The sequence below is a fragment of the Leptodactylus fuscus genome, chromosome 4 (genome assembly GCF_031893055.1).
Source record: "Leptodactylus fuscus isolate aLepFus1 chromosome 4, aLepFus1.hap2, whole genome shotgun sequence".
NCBI lineage: Eukaryota > Metazoa > Chordata > Amphibia > Anura > Leptodactylidae > Leptodactylus > Leptodactylus fuscus.
Genome location: NC_134268.1, coordinates 18,668,045 through 18,694,700, shown reverse-complemented (window position 1 = coordinate 18,694,700; position 26,656 = coordinate 18,668,045). Strand labels below are relative to the sequence as shown.

The 26,656-nt window shown below is 44.1% G+C and overlaps 1 protein-coding gene across 1 annotated transcript in view; it reads left to right on the top strand.

Moving 5' to 3' along the window:
* Window positions 1-22,700, top strand: part of NSMCE2 (NSE2 SUMO ligase component of SMC5/6 complex) — a 145,235-nt gene extending 122,535 nt beyond the window's left edge. Inside the window, exons 5-7 of the mRNA XM_075270110.1 lie at window positions 17,005-17,105; window positions 20,853-20,959; window positions 22,471-22,700. Of these exons, the coding sequence (XP_075126211.1) occupies window positions 17,005-17,105; window positions 20,853-20,959; window positions 22,471-22,582 (320 nt within the window). The 3' untranslated portion in view covers window positions 22,583-22,700. The remainder of the gene's footprint in view (window positions 1-17,004; window positions 17,106-20,852; window positions 20,960-22,470) is intronic.
* Window positions 22,701-26,656: the final 3,956 nt, after the last annotated feature.

The following is a 26,656-nucleotide window of genomic DNA, read 5'->3' as shown; positions in this document are numbered from 1 at the left end:
ATTCCATTCTGACATGGAAACCAATGAATGGCGATGGATCCCGTTGACTTATTGTAGAGTCCCTAAGGTTTCTGCCAAAAATGATGCTGCAGAGTAAAAAATTCCAGAAAATGGTAATGCGATAAGAGCCTAAATAGTAGACCAGGCAGATGAGATCATTGTCAGACTCCCCCCCCCCTGTATCCAGAATGTGAATTTTGGATTTCACAATGTCTGATCATTTTGCTTTTTAGGGGTCTTGGGTCTTTGGATTGATTTCGACTTTAGAGCGGAAACCAGCACCCGACTCAACCCACATCCTGGATCCTTCTCTCCGTGTTCACCTAGTAGTAACTAGAGATGAGCGAACAGTAAAATGTTCGAGGTTCGATATTCGTTTCGAGTAGCTCCTCAATATTCGACTACTCGAATCGAATATCGAACCCCATTATAGTCTATGGGGGGAAATGCTGGTTTCAGGGGTAGGCAATGTTCGATCAAATTATACTTACCAAGTCCACGAGTGAGGGTCGGGCTGGATCCTCCCTGCAGTCTTCTCCGTGCAGCGTCCCCGCAGCATCTTCCGGCTCTGAATTCACTCTGCCAGGCATCGGGCCTGGGCAGAGCTGACTGCGCGTGTCCGCTCTACAAGCAAACATGCGCAGTCCGCTCTGCCCAGACCCGATGCCTGGCAGAGTGAATTCACAACCGGAAGACGCCGCGGGGTCGCTGCACGGAGAAGACTTCTAAAGGTAGGAGAAGAACCAGCGTTGATTGGCCGACTGTATAGCATTCGGCCAATCAATGCTGGTTCTGCATCAAACTTTTCCATTCGAATAGCGAGTGGTACTCGATCGAGTATGAGTATTTCGAATACCGTAGTATTCCATCGAATACCTACTCGATCGAATACTACTCGCTCATCTCTAGTAGTAACTACCAGTGAACATGGAAGACAGGAGGCGGATTGACTCAGGTACTGGTGACCCAAAGTTGGAACCAGCCCAGTAACCCGAGGTGGAAGTAAAATATGAAAGAGTCCCTGGATAACCCCTTTAAAGAGAACCTTTTACCACCTCCACCAACTCCAATGTATTAGAAGAAAAGAGGGAGAGACACCGAGCGCACTAAGTGTAGTATTAAACTTGATGATATTGAGATATCTTGAATGCAGTTGTAGTACCAGATGGCCTCTCACCTTGTGGGGTTGTGTCGGTCACAACAACCTACAATGGATGTGGATATCAAGGTGAGGGTTTGATCTGTTCACACTGAGAGTCAGAGAGAACAATGCAAAGCAACAACATGGACCTAGGTCCGCACCAGGGAGTCCGCAGTCACTGGTAGGTAGAAGAAAAGCCAGGTTGACCAATCCAAGTTAGACAAAAACCTTTTATTGGGATGAATGAAAACAGAAAATCACAACGCGTTTCGGGCCACCTAAAAGCCCTTTCTCAAGTGCTAAATAAATATGGTGGCTGCTCAGGAGCTGAGTGTCAGGATCTTGAAATCAACCACCCTGCCGCCAATAATACATGACCCTACAACCTCTTCCAACGCTGGGAATATAAACCATTGACGCCGCCATCTTCTAAAGACTGTGGAGTCCCATTTCCAAACTATGTAAATAGATGAAATACACAATACCGTACAAAATTGATGCATCCCCATAGACATAGTTCTCACGTATATATCACTTGTCTGCCTGAGGTGGACGCCAGGTCAGACATCAGTCCGGCTCACGGTGGCATCTGACGTCACAACTCATGTTACCAGATGCTATTCTCATAGGAAACCATGGGATCAGTTGTGTCATCGGTTTCCCTTTGACCTCTTTGTGCTGTACCAGAGTGAATGATGATGGTAGGGCCGGACGTGCTCTATGTGAAGGGGCCGAGCAGATATTTCCCAAGATAAGAACAGTTTTTCCCGTGGAGATACATTTGTATCATGGGAAATATCGCCTTCCCTTTGCCATATCCACACACATTTTCTTGAATGATTATTAGGTAAATTAATAAGAGAATAAATTGGTGCAAGAAGAATCCGTGACCCCGGGGGCCAGATGCCATCTCTACCAGGATCCTATTTACACCATAGTCTAATAGAGGCTGTATCATAAAGGATTCCTGTAGTTGGGTGGGGAGGATGAGCGGCGTCTTCTAGCATTCCTCTATATACAGCTCACCAGGATTAGGGATTTATCAGCCTCATTAGATCACCATTACCTGTCCTCTGGTCTTAGGAAAGTGCGGGGTAATGCTGTAAAGGATAAAACAGATCATGTTATCCCAAGAGGGTGAACAAAAATAGAGAATAAAAGCTGAAATTAAAAAAAGACTATGTTCTGTTTTTGGTGGGCAGCACATGGTCATGGAACAGGGTTCATATCCAGTACAGAGTGTGCTTTTTATTTATACCCTTCGGGATGGGAGTGGGGGTTCTGACTTTTGATTGCTTTTTATTCAATGGTGGTGCCCGTGCTTGACCGAGGCATCTAAAGGGTTAATGCCCTCGATGAGAGAAGACGTTGATTATGGACATTGCAGCAGGGTCTCTGCTGCGTAATACAGGGGAGTCCTGGCCGTTATGGTGCCCACTCAGCTCCTGAGCAGGTGCCATGTTTAAAGTGCCAACATAATAGTACAGCAGATGTCAATAAGGAGTTAATGTTTCCCATCTGAGCTGCTTATTATTTGAGAATGGAGATGTTTTTCTCCCCAGTCTGAATGGAGTGTTGGTTGGGAAGGCGCATCTCCACCCTATTCATTTCAGTGGGACCGTTGGAAAGGCGCACCCCTAATCATTTCAGTAGGACCATTGGAAAGGCGCATCTCCACCCTATTCATTTCAGTAGGACCATTGGAAAGGCACACCCCTAATCATTTCAGAAGGACCATTGGAAAGGCGCTCCTCCACCCCATTAATTTCAGTAGGACCATTGGGAAGGCGCATCTCCACCATATTCATTTCAGTAGGACCATTGGAAAGGCACACCTCCACCCCATTCATTTATTTGGGACCGTTGGAAAGCCGCACCTCCACCCTAATCATTTCAGTAGGACCGTTGGCAAGACGCACCTCTACTCTATTCATTTCAGTGGGACCGTTGGAAAGGTGTGTCTCCACCCTATCCATTTCAGTAGGGCTGTTGGAAAGGCACACCTCCACCCTATATAGAAAATTTGCAGCAAATATGTCGTGTACTCGTAGTCATCTGAATGCTCAGCTGCACATAGCGCCTCCTAGCTGTGGAGCTTGGCACTGGCGTAATCCATTAGTCAACTTGCCCGCTTGTAGAGCCGCTGATGTACAATGAAGCTGACATTTTTCTTGTCCTTGAAAGCAGAATGAGAAAACAATAAGAAGAATGTGCAGTTACTATTTACATAGCGCCATTGTTATTACGGTATGTGTGGGTATACGGACTAGCTAGTAGGCCTATTAATAGGGATGGCTTATTGAGTGGTTTCCTTCCTCGCTCACTTCCTTCCATTCCTTCAAGAAAAATTTCAGGCCCTCGCCAGAATTCTGCAATGTAAAGTAAATTTACTGTCAAATCAACTTAAAGGGGTTTTCTAGCGCTTTTCTTTTTTTATTGATAACCAACGTAAACTTAGAATAAATCATCAACTGAAGATCCATAACGGTCCGGCACCCTGGAACCCTCGCAGATCAGCTGTTAGAAGCAGCAGCAGCATTCCTCGCATCCAGCGATCACATACCCTTATCGTCAAGGGTCTGGCTTCTGAATAATTACCTGTTTCAAGAGGCTGCAACATTTGTGTTAGTGCTACAGCACAGTGCACGTCTTTGCTTGGTATCACAGCTCACTAAAATGGGACTGAGCTACAATGCCTACAATAGTTACAGAGTAGACAGGGAAGCAGTACTATCTGTACCTACAATAGTTACGGGGTAGACAGGGAAGCAGTACTATCTGTACCTACAATAATTACAGGTTAGACAGAGAAGCAGTACTATCTGTACCTACAATAGTTACGGGGTAGACAGGGAAGCAGTACTATCTGAACCTACAATAGTTACGGGGTAGACAGGGAAGCAGTACTATCTGTACCTACAATAATTACAGGTTAGACAGGGAAGCAGTACTATCTGTACCTACAATAGTTATAGGGTAGACAGGGAAGCAGTACTATCTGCACCTACAATAATTACAGGTTAGACAGAGAAGCAGTACTATCTGTACCTACAATAGTTATAGGGGGATATTGTCACTCCTTAGGGAGAGACCACCATATAGGTGTGTGGAGACTTGTTAAGCCTTTAGCACTCCACTTTGCAAGGAACTATGGGAAGAATATGCAAATCTGCCTTCCATGATGTAATTAGGAAGACAGTTGCTGCCTCATTGTTGCAAACCAATAGAGGGCGCTCACTGGAATGTGCAAGCCCGTCTTAAGACAGGATTCCAGTGAAACAACCCAATAATGGCTGCTCCCTTTAGCCTCATGCCCGACCTTCCAAGAGGCCTTTGTTTAGCAATGACGCTGGGATTAGTACCAGGTATAGTCTCTCAATCGAGGACAGCTGTTTCGATCTGGTTGGATCTCATCAGCCCAATGTAGAGAGGACTATAACCTGGTATACAATAGTTATAGGGTAGACAGGGAAGCAGTACTATCTGCACCTACAATAGTTACAGAGTAGACAGGGAAGCAGTACTATCTGTACCTACAATAGTTACAGAGTAGACAGGGAAGCAGTACTATCTGTACCTACAATAGTTACAGAGTAGACAGGGAAGCAGTACTATCTGTGCCTACAGTAGTTACAGGGTAGACAGAGAAGCAGTACTATCTGCACCTACAATAATTACAGGTTAGACAGAGAAGCAGTACTATCTGTACCTACAATAGTTATAGGGTAGACAGGGAAGCAGTACTATCTGCACCTACAATAGTTACAGAGTAGACAGGGAAGCAGTACTATCTGCACCTACAATAGTTACAGGTGAGACAGGGAGGCAGTACTATCTGTGATAAGGTCAGAGGCCGTGTTGATGACCAATTGACCAATAATCCTGGGTAACTGTCCTGGTCCTAATTAATTAGGCTGAGTGCCGGCAGTAAGGAAATGACACCACACACACAAGGTTGGTATTCGTTCCTCTCTCAGCCGAGAGAACGTGCACTGACGCACTTTTATTAAAACAACGTGGGGTTAAATAGCAACAGAGAAAGGAAGAGAGATAACAACAAGAGTCCTCATATATATATATATATATATATATATATATATATATATATACACAAAACCAAAACTATATAAGACTGTTTACTGTATAACCTTGACCTGAGCAGTAAATCTGAAGACAAGTTCCCTTTATCTCTCTGATTATGTAGAGAATTTACAGCACTATATGATTTGTTGCTGACGTGACTATCTGCAGTGTCTAAACTCATCTCTAGGAACAACTTTCTATTAACTCTTGAATTTATTTATTTTTTCCATACAAGGCGGTTTTTACTTATTAAAGGTCACTTTTTTTATTTTGGATACCCACATTTGTGGTTATGGTCACGCCCTGGGGGGGCTACATGGAAGCTAGATTGTGGTTAGCTACGTAAAGTGGGTAGGATCTATCAATATTTAATCCTCATACACACACATAGAGCGGGGCCTATCCTACTCCATAATATTAGAATAGAAGGCAAATCCCAATTGAAGTAAATGAAGGATACAAGTCAATGTCATCATAGTGTCATCCAAGTGCATTTCATTTAAAGGGATTCTATCACTAAAATGCAATTTTTTTCTCATGTCGGAATAGCCTTAAGAAAGGCTAGTCTTCTCCTACCTTTAGATGTGTTCTCTGCGACAAGCGTTCGGTTGAAATCATAGTTTTCTTCGGTATGCAAATAAGTTCTCTCGCAGCACTGGGGGCGGTCCCCAGCACTCAAACAGCACTAGAGGTGTCCCCAATGCTGCAAGAGAACTCTCCAGCACCGCCTCCATCTTCTTCAGGAACGGCCTCTTCTTCCGGCACTGGGGTCAAACTTCTACGCATGCGCAAGTCGGCTCTGCCATCGGGCCTCCATTTTTTTGTGGCCGCTTACGTGAGCATGTGCAGTACGCTCTTGTAGTTGAAACTACTACGCATGCGCAAGTCGGCTCTGCCATCGGGCCTCCTTTTTTTTTGTGGCCGCTTACGTGAGCATGTGCAGTACGCTCCTGTAGTTCAAATTTCTACGCATACGCAAGTCGGCTCTGCCATCGGGCAGCCATTTTTTTGTGGCCTCTTACGTGAGCATGTGCAGTACGCTCCTATACTTCATCAAGAAGACATCTAAAGGTAGGAGAAGAATAGCCTTTCTTAAGGCTATTCCTATGTTACCCGAGAAAAAAATTGCATTTTTATGATAGGATCCTTTTAAAAAATCGTCTCTCTTCAGCCTGTATACTCAGTTGTGTACATGAGACCTGAAATGCGGATCCATACTGTTCTTCTTTTGCCTCTTGCATGTAAGAGCTGACAATGAGTAACCTGAAGCTTAGACCTCCTGCACATGACCATAGTGGTTTATACTGATCCACTATGCGCAAAAAAACATATCCACATGTCATCCACAATCTCGAGTCTACAAAAAGACTTGTATGATCACCTAAACTTGTCTGTGCCACAAATACGGGTAAAAATAAGACACACTTCATAATATGCGGCGCATGATGACAATAGACAAGACTATACCTGGGAAGATTTGTTTGCAGTGAATGTTTGCCATTTTTTATACAAGCCTTTCTTTGTCTCTTTATGGTCTCTTGGCATTGTTCATTGTGTTATTTTTTTGTAAATGATTTGTGAGTTCCAAATTGTGTGGCTGCAATGGTCTAACAAAGCCAATTTTTTTGATATGGTTCATTTTCTTCCTAAATGCAAAGTTAGGCAGTTTTCCCGAATAGTCTTCATTAAACATTTCCTCCCATTTTGCTGTTGTAAAGCCTGTGCAACTCCTGCACCTAGCTGGCTGTCCTGTTGCTTCTGACATAGATTCTGGCTATATCTGCTCTCTCACTCCTTTGGGATGGTAGGGCTCTTATGGCAGCCAGATAATGTACAGCCAGACACAAGTCTGGTCTAAGGTTTGTACAAAAAGTAGGAGAAAAATGGCTGACCTTCAGAGTACAAGATATGTCGGACCGTTTTAATGAGGAAGGATAGTATTCCATTTTGCAAGTTTTTCAGCCATGACCTCCCTTAAAGGGATCTTATCACTGATTACCTTTTTATTCTGACTAACACGTAGGAATAGCATTAAGAAAGGCTATTCTTCTCCTACCTTTAGATGTCTTCTCCACACCGCTGTTCGGTACAAATCTGGGTTTTCTTCGGTATGCAAATGAATTCTCTCAAAGCACTAGGGGGCGGGCCCCAGCGCTCAAAAAGCACTGGGGGCGTCCCCAATGCTGCCAGAGAAGTCTCCAGCGACACCTTCATCTTCTTCAGGAACGCCCTCTCCCTGTGTTTTGTTCCGTCCTGGGTTTCAATCTTCTAGGCCTCGGGCGCGGCCACAAGAAAATGGCCGCTTACACCAACTTACTGTATAAGTGGCCATTTTCTTGTAGCTCGGGCATGCACAGTCGGCTCTGCCTGAGGCCTAGAAGATTGAAACCCAGCTCTGGAAGAAGACACGCAGAGAGACCGTTCCAGAAGAAGATGAAAGTGGTGCTGGAGAGTTCTCTGGCAGCATTGGGGACACCCCCAGTGCTGTTTGAGCGCTGAGGACCGCCCCCCAGTGCTGTGAGAGAACTCATTTGCATACCAAAGAGAACCCGGATTTCTACTGAATGGTGGCGCGGAGAAGACATCTAAAGATAGAAGAAGAATAGCGTTTCTTAAGACTATTCCTACGTGTTAGTCAGAAAAAAAGGGAATCCAATGATAGAATCCCTTTAATGTGTGAGAGGAAAACTGGTTGAAGCTTGTGTACACTGTCCAGCTCAAGGACCATTTCCATGCATAATGTGATCCATAACCTGTGCATTGGCTTTAGATTTGACCTACAAGAAGACAAGGGGTATACCTTTAGGTCACTGAAACTTTTGGGGTTTACAGCAGTCCAAAACTCCAAGCACTGCTGACTTTTTAGTTTTGGCTCGGAGTTGCACTTTGTCAGTTTTAACCACTTTGTCAATTGCGTGTCTGCAGTTATATAAGTGCTTGTAACAGCTGTACAGTCAGATCTTGTCGCTGCAGGGTCTGGGCTCGGATCCAACTACACAAAGCAATTTATCAAATGCATTTATTTCCGTACAATTTTGCCGGAATTTACCGCAGCTTTCTATTATACAGGAGGTTACAGATAAACAGCACCTTGTACAGTCATAACAAGTAGACTGTTTTTTCTGCAAAGACTCGGTGATCAGCATATAAGAGTGATGAGAATGTTTTCTATTATAATCACTGTCGGAGATAATGTAAGCTAACCATTAGGGAGGTATGTGATCACTGCTGCAGAACCGTACTGTTATCTCACACAACATAGTATTACTGCAGTCCCAACCAATATATAGCTGACATACAGGATTAATCTCCACCAAAAAGATGAGACACCTTGTAAATGTAACCACAATCAATATTCTGGAGTCACAGTATACTTATATTACATTACATATCCTGAGTTACATCCTGGATTATACTCCAGAGCTGCGCTCACTATTCTGCTGGTACAGTCACTGTGTACATACATTACATTACTTATCCTGTATTATACTCCAGAGCTGCGCTCACTATTCTGCTGATACAGTCACTGTGTAGATACATTACATTACTTATCCTGTATTATACTCCAGAGCTGCGCTCACTATTCTGCTGGTACAGTCACTGTGTACATACATTACATTACTTATCCTGTATTATACCCCAGAGCTGCGCTCACTATTCTGCTGATACAGTCACTGTGTAGATACATTACATTACTTATCCTGTATTATACTCCAGAGCTGCGCTCACTATTCTGCTGATACAGTCACTGTGTACATACATTACATTACTTATCCTGTATTATACTCCAGAGCTGCGCTCACTATTCTGCTGGTACAGTCACTGTGTACATACATTACATTACTTATCCTGTATTATACTCCAGAGCTGCGCTCACTATTCTGCTGGTACAGTCACTGTGTACATACATTATATTACTTATCCTGTATTATACTCCAGAGCTGCGCTCACTATTCTGCTGGTGCAGTCACTGTGTACATACATTACATTACTTATCCTGTATTATACTCCAGAGCTGCGCTCACTATTCTGCTGGTACAGTCACTGTGTACTTACATTACATTACTTATCCTGTATTATACTCCAGAGCTGCGCTCACTATTCTGCTGGTGCAGTCACTGTGTACATACATTACATTACTTATCCTGTACTATACTCCAGAGTTGCGCTCACTATTCTGCTGGTGCAGTCACTGTGTACATACATTACATTACTTATCCTGTATTATACTCCAGAGCTGCGCTCACTATTCTGCTGGTACAGTCACTGTGTACATACATTACATTACTTATCCTGTATTATACTCCAGAGCTGCGCTCACTATTCTGCTGGTGCAGTCACTGTGTACATACATTACATTACTTATCCTGTATTATACTCCAGAGCTGCGCTCACTATTCTGCTGGTACAGTCACTGTGTACATACATTACATTACTTATCCTGTATTATACTCCAGAGCTGCGCTCACTATTCTGCTGGTACAGTCACTGTGTACATACATTACATTACTTATCCTGTATTATACTCCAGAGCTGCGCTCACTATTCTGCTGGTACAGTCACTGTGTACATACATTACATTACTTATCCTGTATTATACTCCAGAGCTGCGCTCACTATTCTGCTGGTGCAGTCACTGTGTACATACATTACATTACTTATCCTGTATTATACTCCAGAGCTGCGCTCACTATTCTGCTGGTGCAGTCACTGTGTACATACATTACATTACTTATCCTGTATTATACTGCAGAGCTGCGATCACTATTCTGCTGGTACAGTCACTGTGTACATACATTACATTACTTATCCTGTATTATACTCCAGAGCTGCGCTCACTATTCTGCTGGTGCAGTCACTGTGTACATACATTACATTACTTATCCTGTATTATACTCCAGAGCTGCGATCACTATTCTGCTGGTACAGTCACTGTGTACATACATTACATTACTTATCCTGTATTATACTCCAGAGCTGCGCTCACTATTCTGCTGGTGCAGTCACTGTGTACATACATTACATTACTTATCCTGTGTTATACTCCAGAGGTGCGCTCACTATTCTGCTGGTGCAGTCACTGTGTACATACATTACATTACTTATCCTGTATTGTACTTCAGAGCTGCGCTCACTATTCTGCTGGTGCAGTCACTGTGTACATACATTACTTATCCTGTATTATACTCCAGAGCTGCGCTCACTATTCTGCTGGTACAGTCACTGTGTACATACATTACATTACTTATCCTGTATTATACTCCAGAGCTGCGCTCACTATTCTGCTGGTGCAGTCACTGTGTACATACATTACATTACTTATCCTGTATTATACTCCAGAGCTGCGCTCACTATTCTGCTGGTGCAGTCACTGTGTACATACATTACATTACTTATCCTGTATTATACTGCAGAGCTGCGATCACTATTCTGCTGGTACAGTCACTGTGTACATACATTACATTACTTATCCTGTATTATACTCCAGAGCTGCGCTCACTATTCTGCTGGTGCAGTCACTGTGTACATACATTACATTACTTATCCTGTATTATACTCCAGAGCTGCGATCACTATTCTGCTGGTACAGTCACTGTGTACATACATTACATTACTTATCCTGTATTATACTCCAGAGCTGCGCTCACTATTCTGCTGGTGCAGTCACTGTGTACATACATTACATTACTTATCCTGTGTTATACTCCAGAGGTGCGCTCACTATTCTGCTGGTGCAGTCACTGTGTACATACATTACATTACTTATCCTGTATTGTACTTCAGAGCTGCGCTCACTATTCTGCTGGTGCAGTCACTGTGTACATACATTACTTATCCTGTATTATACTCCAGAGCTGCGCTCACTATTCTGCTGGTACAGTCACTGTGTACATACATTACATTACTTATCCTGTATTATACTCCAGAGCTGCACTTACTATTCTGCTGGTACAGTCACTGTGTACATACATTACATTACTTATCCTGTATTATACTCCAGAGCTGCACTCACTATTCTGCTGGTGCAGTCACTGTGTACATACATTACATTACTTATCCTGTATTATACTCCAGAGCTGCGCTCACTATTCTGCTGGTACAGTCACTGTGTACATACATTATATTACTTATCCTGTATTATACTCCAGAGCTGCGCTCACTATTCTGCTGGTGCAGTCACTGTGTACATACATTACATTACTTATCCTGTATTATACTCCAGAGCTGCGCTCACTATTCTGCTGGTACAGTCACTGTGTACTTACATTACATTACTTATCCTGTATTATACTCCAGAGCTGCGCTCACTATTCTGCTGGTGCAGTCACTGTGTACATACATTACATTACTTATCCTGTATTATACTCCAGAGTTGCGCTCACTATTCTGCTAGTGCAGTCACTGTGTACATACATTACATTACTTATCCTGTATTATACTCCAGAGCTGCGCTCACTATTCTGCTGGTACAGTCACTGTGTACATACATTACATTACTTATCCTGTATTATACTCCAGAGCTGCGCTCACTATTCTGCTGGTACAGTCACTGTGTACATACATTACATTACTTATCCTGTATTATACTCCAGAGCTGCGCTCACTATTCTGCTGGTACAGTCACTGTGTACATACATTACATTACTTATCCTGTATTATACTCCAGAGCTGCGCTCACTATTCTGCTGGTGCAGTCACTGTGTGCATACTTTACATTACTTATCCTGTATTATACTCCAGAGCTGCGCTCACTATTCTGCTGGTGCAGTCACTGTGTACATACATTACATTACTTATCCTGTATTATACTCCAGAGCTGCGCTCACTATTCTGCTGGTGCAGTCACTGTGTACATACATTACATTACTTATCCTGTATTATACTGCAGAGCTGCGATCACTATTCTGCTGGTACAGTCACTGTGTACATACATTACATTACTTATCCTGTATTATACTCCAGAGCTGCGCTCACTATTCTGCTGGTGCAGTCACTGTGTACATACATTACATTACTTATCCTGTATTATACTCCAGAGCTGCGCTCACTATTCTGCTGGTGCAGTCACTGTGTACATACATTACATTACTTATCCTGTATTATACTGTAGAGCTGCGATCACTATTCTGCTGGTACAGTCACTGTGTACATACATTACATTACTTATCCTGTATTATACTCCAGAGCTGCGCTCACTATTCTGCTGGTGCAGTCACTGTGTACATACATTACATTACTTATCCTGTATTATACTCCAGAGCTGCGCTCACTATTCTGCTGGTGCAGTCACTGTGTACATACATTACTTATCCTGTATTATACTCCAGAGCTGCGCTCACTATTCTGCTGGTGCAGTCACTGTGTACATACATTACATTACTTATCCTGTATTATACTCCAGAGCTGCGCTCACTATTCTGCTGGTGCAGTCACTGTGTACATACATTACATTACTTATCCTGTATTATACTCCAGAGCTGCGCTCACTATTCTGCTGGTGCAGTCACTGTGTACATACATTACTTATCCTGTATTATACTCCAGAGCTGCGCTCACTATTCTGCTGGTGCAGTCACTGTGTACATACATTACATTACTTATCCTGTATTATACTCCAGAGCTGCGCTCACTATTCTGCTGGTGCAGTCACTGTGTACATACATTACATTACTTATCCTGTATTATACTCCAGAGCTGCGCTCACTATTCTGCTGGTGCAGTCACTGTGTACATACATTACATTACTTATCCTGTATTGTACTCCAGAGCTGCGCTCACTATTCTGCTGGTGCAGTCACTGTGTACATACATTACATTACTTATCCTGTAAATGTCCGCCAATCTCTTAGTAATCTCCACCAATTACTTTCCTGACAAATAGCAGAAGTTGTAATATGGTGAGAAATGAATATAATGCTGTAGAACTTTTCATTGCACAATTTTTATGGTTTATTTTCCTTACCTGGAGAACTCCTTGAACACGGTTAGCGGTATTTGTGTTTTATTCTACGCGGTGTTATCATTATTATTTCTAAGGGGTTCGGGATATTGATACTTTACGCCTTGACATGTAGACTATACAGAAGACGCCAAGTTTTCAGGGACTTTCCTGCTCCAGAACTTCACAAGGCCGTTACAGGTCATGATCAATGTAAAGGGAAGGGAGGGGGCGGTATTTTATTTGCTGCATAGAGAAACCATCTTACTCATCCCACATCAGCGGTGTGTTATTCACCCCCCTGCTGTTCTGTAGAATTTTTGGATTATTTTATTGATGTATTCATCTATCATGCATGTGCAGGCGGGGACCTCAGACCTGTCAGAGCAAGTGAGGCTTTTATTGGCCTCTACCACTCACCATGTTATGGCCTATCAGATATATTTGATACAACCAGGTTTTGTCTCAAAGGTTAACAAAAATTATAGGTTGGGTTTTCCCAAGGTTGACGTCTACAATGTATCAGTTTGGTGGCACTCCGACTACAGCGACCTCCACAGTTACAAGAATGGAGATGCTTTATTCCTGGATAGGATGGGCCTGTACTTTTATACTTATGGAGGTGACTTCAATGAGGATTCATTGCATGCACAGTATTTTTTTAGTTGTATACTCCACCTCCTAATATAGGCCACTCCCACAAAAATAGCCAGGAACCACCCAAACATCATAAGTGGTACGTGAGTCACATTGTTCTATTCTAGCAGTACCCAGTGGACCCCCAGCATCATTCAACAGACCATTGCCATCTTAAGCATCCTTCCGCAGGCTTCAGCCACCCTTCAGCTGAACCCCATCACATTTCAGCATCCCTCAGCAAATCCCCTGAAGACTTTAGCACCCATCAGCAGAACCGCACTTCAGAATCCTATAGACTTGAGCACGTTTCATTGGACCTCTATAGACTTCAGCAAAACCCTATGGATTTCAGCACCCTACCACAGAACGTTGCAGACTTCAACACCCTTCAGCAGAAACCTATAAACCCCAGCACCTTTCAGCAGAACTCTATAGACTTCAGCACCCTTCAGATTACCTCTATAACAGTGATGGCCAACCTTTTAGTGACTGAGTGCCCAAACTGCAACCTAAAACCTACTAATTTATCACAGAGTGACAACACGGCAATTTAACTTTAATAATGTGCGGATCCACAATTGCACACAATTACAGACCTGCAAAACATGGTCATACGAATGGTGCTATATAGAGCTTTCTGCACCACTGTGACCCTCACACAGTCCAATTTGCTTCACAGTGACCCCCACACAGTACAATCTGCTCCACAGAGGCCCCCACACAGTACAATCTGCTGCACAGTGGTCCCCACACAGTATAATCTGCTGCACAGTGGTCCCCACACAGTACAGTTTGCTCCATGGTGGCCCCCACACAGTATAATCTGTTCTCTGCCCAAAGAGAGGGCTCTGAGTGCCACCACTGACACCCGTGCCATAGGTTCGCCATCACGGCTCTATAGTCTTCAACACTATCCTTCTACACAACTCTATAGATTTCAGTATACTTCCACAGAACGTTGCAAACTTCAATACCCTTCAGCAGAAACCTATAAACCCCAGCACCTTTTAGTAGAATTCTATAGACTTCAGCACACTTTGGTGGTCCTGTATAGGCCCCAGCACCCTTTAAATTACCTCTATGGTCTTCAGCACTACCATCATGCAAAAACCTATAGATTTCAGTATCCTTCCACAGAACATTGCAGACTTCAACACCTTTCAACAGAATTCTTCAGACCCCAGCACCCTTCAGCAGAACTCTATAGGCTTCAGCATCCTTTGGTGGACTTGTTTAGACCCCAGCAACTTTCAGCAGAACTCTATAGACTTCAGCACCCTTTCGTGGAAAGTTTTGACCACAGCACCCTTCAGCAGAACTCTATAGACTTCAGCACCCTTTGACAGACAGGCTTCTGTAGACCTTGGCACTCTTCAGTAGACCTTTATAGACTTCAGCACTCTTCCTCAGACCCTTGCAGACTTCAGCACCTATTCTGCAGACCCTACCACCTGCAAACTGTAGTCAGATCTTCTGTAGCCTGAGCTGATCCCAAGCAGTTATGTCTGCATCTAGTTGTTTAGATAAGTCTCTCCTCGCTTCTTACCCCCAAATCTTCTTCCTTGCCTGCTGCTTTTGACTGACCACACTACTTACTGCTGTCTGCCATGTTGGCCTATCAGCATAGAGAGGACTGTGCAGCTCCACTTTTTTTGCAGGAGTCTCCTGGGCCCATCCGAGAACATAACCAGGCGTAAGGGTGGCCATGTTTGTCTGTGATATCTACAATATGTATACCTCTTTCCACATCAGATCATCGTGACTATTTCAAATGTTTCTGAACAATTATTTTTCCTTGAGGCAAAATTTGAATTCAAAATTTTTTTTAAAACCAAAAATAAATAAGTTTACGAGAAATACCATTGGACTGGAAAGGAATGTCGTGCGGCAGGAGCAGAATATGTCCCCAGTGACACAGCTCAGGATGACAGGGCAAAGCCAGTTGCTTAACTTTTCCCAGAGAAGAATTTCTAAGCTATACATTATCTAGAGCGAATTCTTCCAGGAAATAGGCCAATAATTCCCAAGCACTGAACTCGCTTGCTTGTTTTGAAGACACGTTATCAGTCATTGCTGGTTGAGCAAGCACTTTTCACAGAAGCCGGTAATATAGGTCACTTACCTATTATACAGGGACCGACAGGCTTAAAGGGCAGCTCCATGATAAGTCACGCTGACTGTAATGGTGCAACAAGTGTTCCTAAGGTGAACTGTGAAAACTTTTTTAAAGATATTTGGTGCTATATAGCTTTAAAGGGATTCTACCATTACAATCAAATTTTTTGTCGGTCACACGTAGAAACAGCCTTAAGAAAGACTTCTCCTACCTTTAGATGTGTTCTCCGCGCCGCCGTTCCGTAGAAATCCCAATTTTTATCAGTATGCAAATGAGTTCTCTTGCAGCACTGGGGGGCGGTCCCCAATGCTGTGAGACAACGCTCTAGCGCCGCCTCCATCTTCTTCAGGAATGGCCTCTTCACGCGTCTTCTTCCGGAACTGAGGGTCAAACTTCTAGGCCTCAGGCAGTAAGTAAGTGGCCATTTTGTTGTGGCCATGGGCATGCGCAGTCAGCTCTGCCCGAGGCCTAGAAGTTTGACCCCCAGTGCCGGAAGGAGACGCGTGAAGAGGCCGTTCCTGAAGAAGATGGAGGCGTCGCTGGAGTTTTCTCTCGCAGCATTGGGGACACCCCCAGTGCTGTTTGAGCGCTGGGGTCCGCCCCCAGTGCTGCGAGATAACTCATTTGCATACCGACGAGAACTGGGATTTCTACAGAACGGCAGCGCAGGGAAGGCATCTAAAGGTAGGAGAAGAATAGCCTTTCTTAAGGCTATTCCTAAGTGTGATCGACAAAAAATTAGATTTTAAAGGTAGAATCCCTTTAATTTTACTCTTATTGTCTCTCTGAAAATGCATCAGGATGAAGCGGATTTAAAGTGGGAGGGGCTTTCTCCTGTGTGATTGTTGTCCCCTGTCACCAAATCATGGGGGCCCCAAAAGTAGAAAAAACAAGAGCATGAATAGAAGATAACCCGCTCCACTGACATGAATGGCCACTTCAGACACAGCATATAATCCAGTATATTTGATAATCTGACCCCCATATTGACAGATTAAAGGACCTTTCTACCTTATTTAGCAGACGCACCAGAGGAGTAGAGGGTTATGTGTCTAATGTTATTGTTCTTCCTCTTTTGTCCCCTAGTGGGCGTTTCTCAAGAGTCAGCAGATCAAGCTTCGGAGGATGATGATGAAGAGATTGCCGTCACGCAGAGCATTGCTAATTTCACCTGCCCCATAACACAGGTATGGTACTTACTGAGTGAAGGCATCACCAAAATAATAACATAGTTTGAAAACATATTTTTTAATAATTAAAAAAAGTATAAAATTGTGCAATTTTCACTCTAGCCACTTTTTTTGTATTTATATTTACCTAAAGTACTATGTCCTACAATTTTAACTCTAACCACTAAGCCTAATAATAGGATGGTAATTTCCAAATTTGTAGGGGGTATCTTTGCAGCGGTCAACTCACTAAGATCACAGACAGGATTACAATAGAAGATAACACCTCTATATGTAATACCACTAACCTATCATTACATCCAATATTGGCAATAGATGATGTCACAGTTTATCTCCTCCCACTCCCTGCACAGAGCAAGTCTAGAAGACTCTCCCAATGAGTCAATTCTGGTCTATTGCTGTCTGTGGTCATGACTATGCTATACAACAGGGGTAGGGAACCGTCGGCTCTCCGGCTGCTGTGAAACTACAACTCCCATCATGCTCCATTCACTTCCATGGGAGTTCCAAGAACAGCAGAGCGAGTATGCATGCTGGGAGTTGTAGTTTTGCAACAGCTGGAGAGCCGTACGTTCCCTACCCCTGCTATACAGCATTTAGTGGGGAGAGGGGACCTTTAAACAGGGGAGAGGACCACTTGGGCTCCCAGAGATAAGGAGAGTTTCCTTGAATACCAGCACTCCATTGACTTCTTGGAGGAATGACAATCTCCATCACCCCAATAGAAATGAAGTGTCCTCTCCGGGTCCAAGATATCTGATGCCTATCCATTATCCTGTTAATAGGAGATAAGTGTTATTAGTGGCACAAACCCTTTAAGGGGGTTTCCTGGGCTTGCATATCAATGGCCTATCCATAGGATTGTGAGGGTCCAATAACCAGGACCCCCAATGGTCAGCGGGTTGCAGAGGTTCTTTCCCTCTGCCAAGTGCATTATATTCATTGGTCACATGGTACAACAGCGGCTCAGTCCTATTCAATTGAATGGGGCTATGTTGCTTTGTTTTCATTGAAGAAGCTGCAGAGCTCAATTTTCGGGGGTCCTGGGTATCACAAATCGAAGACCCATCCTAAGGATCCTATGCTTCTTTTATTGTAACCCAAATGGAGCTTGCCTTTCCCTGCGGAGCTTTCCAGACATTGCGACCCTCAGTCCCTGCACCCACATATACTTATATGATCGCACCCACTAACATGCTGCATTTCCGTCCCCCATTACACAACGTACTTGGGTTCATTGACCTCCAGAGCTGCGCTCACAGTGCCCTACTATGTGGCTGCTGAGCCAATGGTCTACCAAGTTTCCGCACAATCTATAGAAGACGACAGAGCTGCGTTATGTGCAGGACATCTCGCTCCAGCTTCATCACCACTCTCTTTTTAGAAACCATCATTTGCATAGTTATCTAATATAAAAGAGACAGCTGTCAGTCATCTCTTCACGATCTGCTCATCTTCGGTAATGTTATGGTGATGAAGCGGTGATGCCAGGAATTAACATCCTCATTGATTAAAATTGAATCCCCCCCCCCTCCCTCCCCCGCCAAATGTGCTTGACAAATGTTGTGTAGTTATTGCTTTTCGCACTCACTCGGTTGTGAAGGAGGTTAAAAGCTGAGAGTGGTCACTATGATATAATGGACTAGTGCGAGGGTAGGTATTCGAGAAACCCCAAATCTACATCTATGATGGGGATAGAAGTCCTATAATACATACACAGCACCTTTTTCGTGCATACACTGCCCACCCCTCTGATTTGTAGCTCCCTGGTATTCCAGCATGATGCATTTAATACCCATAGACTTTATATAGAGGGGTAGATACTTCCTACAAAATGTAGAGCTGGTCTTATTCCTGTCTGTACAGACTCACAGATATAGGGTCTACTCGGGTAGGGTCCAACCCAGTGACGTAACTACCGCCGTAGCAGCAGAGGCAGCTGCCACAGGGCCCGGGACATTAGGGGCCCGGTGACAGCCGCTACCGCTGCTATCATTTTACTCGGGGGTCTTTTCGGACCCCAGAGTATAATGATTGGTGGACCGGGAGAGGTAAGAAACATAAAAAACACTGATACTTACCTCTACACGATCCGGGCAGGCTTCAGCCTAGTCGTCTGACATCTCATGACCCTGGCCTGCGTCCCGGGTCATGTGACGTCTGACGTCATTGAAGATGGAGTACTTCGGAGGCCGACAGCCTAGGAGTCGGGAGATAGGTGAGTAACAGAGGGTTGTTTTTTTATGTTTTTCTCCCCCTGGGTCTCAGATTATTATACTCTGGGGTCTGAAAAGACACTATGGGGCATAATAATGTATGTAGGGGCCACTATGGGGCATAATACTGTGTGCAGGGGCCACTATGGGGCATAATACTGTGTTCAGGGGCCACTATGGGGCATAATAATGTGTGCAGGGGCCACTATGGGGCATAATACTGTGTGCAGGGACCACTATGGGGGATAATACTGTGTGCAGGGGCCACTATGGGGCATAATAATGTGTGCAGGGGCCACTATGGGGCATAATAATGTGTGCAGGGGCCACTATGGGGCATAATAATGTGTGCAGGGGCCACTATGGGGCATAATAATGTGTGCAGGGGCCACTATGGGGCATAATAATGTGTGCAGGGGCCACTATGGGGCATAATAATGTGTGCAGGGGCCACTATGGGGCATAATAATGTGTGCAGGGACCACTATGGGACATAATACTGTGTACAGGGGCCACTATGGGGCATAATACTGTGTGCAGGGGCCACTATGGGGCATAATAATGTGTGCAGGGGCCACTATGGGGCATAATAATGTGTGCAGGGGCCACTATGGGGCATAATAATGTGTGCAGGGACCACTATGGGACATAATACTGTGTGCAGGGGCCACTATGGGGCATAATACTGTGTGCAGGGGACACTATGGGGCATAATACTGTGTGCAGGGGCCACTATGGGGCATAATACTGTGTGCAGGGGCCACTATGGGGATAATACTGTGTGCAGGGGCCACTATGGGGCATAATAATGTGTGCAGGGACCACTATGGGGGATAATACTGTGTGCAGGGGCCACTATGGGGCATAATACTGTGTGCAGGGGCCACTATGGGGCATAATACTGTGTGCAGGGGCCACTATGGGGCATAATACTGTGTTCAGGGGCCACTATGGGGTATAATACTGTGTGCAGGGGCCACTATGGGGCATAATACTGTGTGCAGGGGCCACTATGGGGCATAATAATGTGTGCAGGGGCCACTATGGGGCATAATAATGTGTGCAGGGGCCACTATGGGGCATAATACTTTGTGCAGGGGCCAGTAAGGGACATAATACTGTGGGCAGGGGCCACTATGCGGCATAATACTGTGTGCAGGTCAAAAGTTCGCCATGGGGCCCCGCCATTCCTAGTTACGCCACTGGTCCAACCACTACCCCACTTGGGCAAAGAAAAAACTCCGTAAGCGCAGCCACAACCTATGGAGGCGGATCTATTCAATTAATGGAATATTTGTGGGTGTGTCCATCTTAATTATGGGTGTGGTTATGCACATAGGGACTTATGGTACGGTATTGGGTGATATTTAACGCTCTATGATCAGGCTTGTTCTGCTCATATATATAAAACTGTGGGGTTGTTCCCATTGGGGCACACAGCGCCAAACTCTATGCAAGTTTGCAGAGGGTCCCGGACACCAACAGAGCAAATCCAGGGCAACAGCATTAACCCTTTGCTTTATCGTAGGTGGAGATGGTGAACCCAGTGAAAAACAAAGTGTGCGGTCACACGTACGAGAGAGATGCCATTGAAAAGATGATTCAGGGCAGGCACCAGAAGAATAAAAATGCCAGGTGGGTTCCCAAAAATCATTTTTTGTTCTCGATATTATATGGAAAAGCTGTGTTTGCATATCACCCCAGTCCTGCAGGTAGATGGGTGATATGCTGGTTCTGGTGACAGTAACCCATCTATCTGCAGGGCTGGGGTGATATGCTGGTTCTGGTGACACTAAGTAACCTATCTGCAGGGCTGGGGTGATATGCTGGTTCTGGTGACACTAACCTATCTATCTGCAGGACTGGGGTGATATGCTGGTTCTGGTGACAGTAACCTATCTATCTGCAGGGCTGGGGTGATATGCTGGTTCTGGTGACAGTAACCTATCTATCTGCAGGGCTGGGGTGATATGCTGGGTCTGGTGACACTAACCTATCTATCTGCAGGGCTGGGGTGATATGCTGGGTCTGGTGACACTAACCTATCTATCTGCATGGCTGGGGTGATATACTGGTTCTGGTGACAGTAACCTATCTATCTGCAGGACTGGGGTGATATGCTGGGTCTGGTGACACTAACCTATCTATCTGCATGGCTGGGGTGATATGCTGGGTCTGGTGACACTAACCTATCTATCTGCAGGGCTGGGGTGATATGCTGGTTCTGGTGACACTAACCTATCTATCTGCAGGGCTGGGGTGATATGCTGGGTCTGGTGACACTAACCTATCTATCTGCAGGGCTGGGGTGATATGCTGGTACTGGTGACAGTAACCTATCTATCTGCAGGGCTGGGGTGATATACTGGGTCTGGTGACAGTAACCTATCTATCTGCAGGGCTGGGGTGATATACTGGGTCTGGTGACACTAACCTATCTATCTGCAGGGCTGGGGTGATATGCTGGTTCTGGTGACACTAACCTATCTATCTGCAGGGCTGGGGTGATATGCTGGTTCTGGTGACACTAACCTATCTATCTGCAGGGCTGGGGTGATATGCTGGTTCTGGTGACAGTAACCTATCTATCTGCAGGGCTGGGGTGATATACTGGTTCTGGTGACAGTAACCTATCTATCTGCAGGGCTGGGGTGATATACTGGTTCTGGTGACAGTAACCTATCTATCTGCAGGGCTGGGGTGATATGCTGGGTCTGGTGACACTAACCTATCTATCTGCAGGGCTGGGGTGATATGCTGGTTCTGGTGACACTAACCTATCTATCTGCAGGGCTGGGGTGATATGCTGGGGTCTGGTGACAGTAACCTATCTATCTGCAGGGCTGGGGTGATATGCTGGGTCTGGTGACAGTAACCTATCTATCTGCAGGGCTGGGGTGATATGCTGGTTCTGGTGACAGTAACCTATCTATCTGCAGGGCTGGGGTGATATACTGGGTCTGGTGACACTAACCTATCTATCTGCAGGGCTGGGGTGATATGCTGGTTCTGGTGACAGTAACCTATCTATCTGCAGGGCTGGGGTGATATGCTGGTACTGGTGACAGTAACCTATCTATCTGCTGTTCCTTTTGGTTTTCCAGTATGGATGATGTAAGTGGTTTACAATATATTCTGTCTCATAGGTGTCCAAAAATCGGCTGTGATGTCTCCGACATGAACGTATCAGATCTTGTTCTGGACATTGCACTCAAAAGAGCCATCGACGTACACAAGAAGCAAAGCCAAAATAAGTAAAGAATTCAGAAAATAAAGATCTACAAAGTCGCAATTTGCAAAAGTTTCAGAACATACAGACTACTCTGACTCACTCTGTTTCAGAATATTTTTGTTAATAAAGTTGTTTGATCAGCTTTGCAGTGCCGGTTCGGAGGTTGCATTTGCGTTCCTCCTTTATATCAGCTCCTGTTACAGGGAAAAGCAGCCAAAAAAAAGGTGATGTTAAAATGCCCCCCAAAGGTCTGTTATTAACTTATGGGGGGGCACAATGAAAAAATCCATATATCCAACGACGGTGGTGGTCCTCTACAAAACCAGGCGCAGGTAGAGAATACCTGCCTATTCAAATAGCGCCCCCTATGCAGGATAGGGACCCCCTTCTAGTGTGGGAAACAGATTACTAATGGGCTCACTCAGACATTCATTACAGTATTCTGATTTCACCCACATGATCAGGTTTCTGTGGAACATATTTGTTGCTCAAGCTGAAAGTGACTTATGTAGTTCCTGCAAACCCTGTGTGACAGCGGAGAGCGAAGCAGGTGGAGGAGCCGTGTAATGCAGCCTATGATTCAGAACCTGACAGAAGTGGGGGCGCTACCACAACGTACAGGAAATCACCACAAAACTGTAGTGAAAGTTCTATTTATACCTTTACTTATAATAGATATCAAGTATGTCACCAGCTGCCAACAGCTTCACACTGACAGCGCTGCGGGAATGGTTAACCCTTCATCATCCACCGAGAGCTAGGCCTTTATATGTAGTGTCAATACTTATACCAAGACGTACTTGTGAGACTTAAGAGCTGTCTGTCTTAGTGCTTTATGTTAAGTAACTTTGTAAATACATTACTTATCCTGTACTGATCCTGAGTTACATCCTGTATTATACTCCAGAGCTGTGCTCACTATTCTGCTGGTGCAGTCACTGTGTACATACGTTACATTACTTATCCTGTATTATACTCCAGAGCTGCGCTCACTATTCTGCTGGTGCAGTCACTGTGTACATACATTACATTACTTATCCTGTATTATACTCCAGAGCTGCGCTCACTATTCTGCTGGTACAGTCACTGTGTACATACGTTACATTACTTATCCTGTATTATACTCCAGAGCTGCGCTCACTATTCTGATGGTGCAGTCACTGTGTACATACGTTACATTACTTATCCTGTATTATACTCCAGAGCTGCGCTCACTATTCTGCTGGTACAGTCACTGTGTACATACGTTACATTACTTATCCTGTATTATACTCCAGAGCTGCGCTCACTATTCTGCTGGTGCAGTCACTGTGTACATACGTTACATTACTTATCCTGTATTATACTCCAGAGCTGCGCTCACTCTTCTGCTGGTACAGTCACTGTGTACATACATTACATTACTTATCCTGTATTATACTCCAGAGCTGCGCTCACTATTCTGCTGGTACAGTCACTGTGTACATACATTACATTACTTATCCTGTATTATACTCCAGAGCTGCGCTCACTATTCTGCTGATACAGTCACTGTGTACATACATTACATTTCTTATCCTGTATTATACTCCAGAGCTGCGCTCACTATTCTGCTGGTACAGTCACTGTGTACATACATTACATTACTTATCCTGTATTATACTCCAGAGCTGCGCTCACTATTCTGCTGGTGCAGTCACTGTGTACATACATTACATTACTTATCCTGTATTATACTTCAGAGCTGCGCTCACTATTCTGATGGTACAGTCACTGTGTACATACATTACATTACTTATCCTGTATTATACTTCAGAGCTGCGCTCACTATTCTGCTGGTACAGTCACTGTGTACATACATTACATTACTTATCCTGTATTATACTCCAGAGCTGCGCTCACTATTCTGCTGGTGCAGTCACTGTGTACATACATTACATTACTTATCCTGTATTATACTCCAGAGCTGCGCTCACTATTCTGCTGGTGCAGTCACTGTGTACATACATTACATTACTTATCCTGTATTATACTCCAGAGCTGCGCTCACTATTCTGCTGGTACAGTCACTGTGTACATGCATTACATTACTTATAATGTATTATACTCCAGAGCTGCACTCACTATTCTGCTGGTGCAGTCACTGTGTACATACATTACATTACTTATCCTGTATTATACTCCAGAGCTGCACTCACTATTCTGCTGGTACAGTCACTGTGTACATACATTATATTACTTATCCTGTATTATACTCCAGAGCTGCGCTCAGTATTCTGCTGGTGCAGTCACTGTGTACATACATTACATTACTTAGGCTGTATTATACTCCAGAGCTGCGCTCACTATTCTGCTGGTACAGTCACTGTGTACATACATTACATTACTTATCCTGTATTATACTCCAGAGCTGCGCTCACTATTCTGCTGGTGCAGTCACTGTGTACATACATTACATTACTTATCCTGTATTATACACCAGAGCTGCGCTCACTATTCTGCTGGTGCAGTCACTGTGTACATACATTACATTACTTATCCTGTATTATACTCCAGAGCTGCGCTCACTATTCTGCTGGTACAGTCACTGTGTACATACATTATATTACTTATCCTGTATTATACTCCAGAGCTGCGCTCAGTATTCTGCTGGTGCAGTCACTGTGTACATACATTACATTACTTAGGCTGTATTATACTCCAGAGCTGCGCTCACTATTCTGCTGGTACAGTCACTGTGTACATACATTACATTACTTATCCTGTATTATACTCCAGAGCTGCGCTCACTATTCTGCTGGTGCAGTCACTGTGTACATACATTACATTACTTATCCTGTATTATACACCAGAGCTGCGCTCACTATTCTGCTGGTGCAGTCACTGTGTACATACATTACATTACTTATCCTGTATTATACACCAGAGCTGCGCTCACTATTCTGCTACACTTAATCCTCCAATAATCTTTGGGTTATAGGGTTATCACGACATTCTTAAAGTGTCACATTGATAGATTTCAGCTCTGAAGCCATAATTCTGAATACATTGGTAGAATCTTTGTAATCTGGAATTGTAGAGGAATGAGCACATGTAACATGTTGGGTTTTAGAGGAATTGTTCAGACCATTGCTTCTCTGTTTAGGCCTCACCCATGTGTTAGTGATGTGCAACTAGGTAGGCATTTTTTTTATACACTAGTAATATTGTGAGCTGCTCAGGCGTTCCTCTTCCTGCGAGATTCTCATGTTTAGTACCATACTTAACCCCTTCCCACCCACCCAATGTAAATTGAACGACTAAAAGCTCAGGTTTACTGTGATAGGGATCTGAAAAATTCAGTTGGAAGGGAACTCCCTGATGTCAGTGATGATGTCATCAGGATTTCCTGTGCAGGGGTGGCGAGGAGACATACAGAGAAGATGCTGAGCTGTTTCCATTAGATCATCATTATCAGTGATCTGTATATGAGGACATCAGGAGATACAGAGATCACACTTTCCCTGTGCCCCTACTAAATTAAAGAAAAAATAATTAATATGCGAAAATGTATTTAAAAATGTAATAAATAAGGAAGATTATAAAGGCCCCTCCCATAAGACATAGTGATGCAGTTGTTAAATCGCTGAACCTCTCGCCTGGTGGTCCGTCATTTTCCATTTTCATATCCCTGCAGTCTTTAGCTCAGACTCCATCTTGGATTTTATATTTGTCTTTGCTCATCTATGACTCCCATGATGCATCAGTACAGCATCACATGAGCAGCTAGAGCCTGTACCATATCTACCTGCTGGGGGAAGTGTGAATAATCTAAGAGACAGCTCCTTCATTATAACTGTGTGACAGCAGCTGTTTGTTCATCGGTAGTTATTGTCACAAGTTTCTGTCTCCCCCTATGGAGCGCCAATATGGATCGGTCCATCATGGAGGAATTCAGGGACCTCTGCCTTAAGTCCTGGTCAGACTGAGAGTCTTATGACTTATCAAAATAGTTTTCAGATAGAAAGGAATAACTAAATTAGGGGACAGCCTCTGAATTTGGGGACATGGCTCTCCTTTGTTATAGGATCAGAGCAATGAACATCAACAGCAAAAAGAGTGACGGATGCTGATGGGAGCCC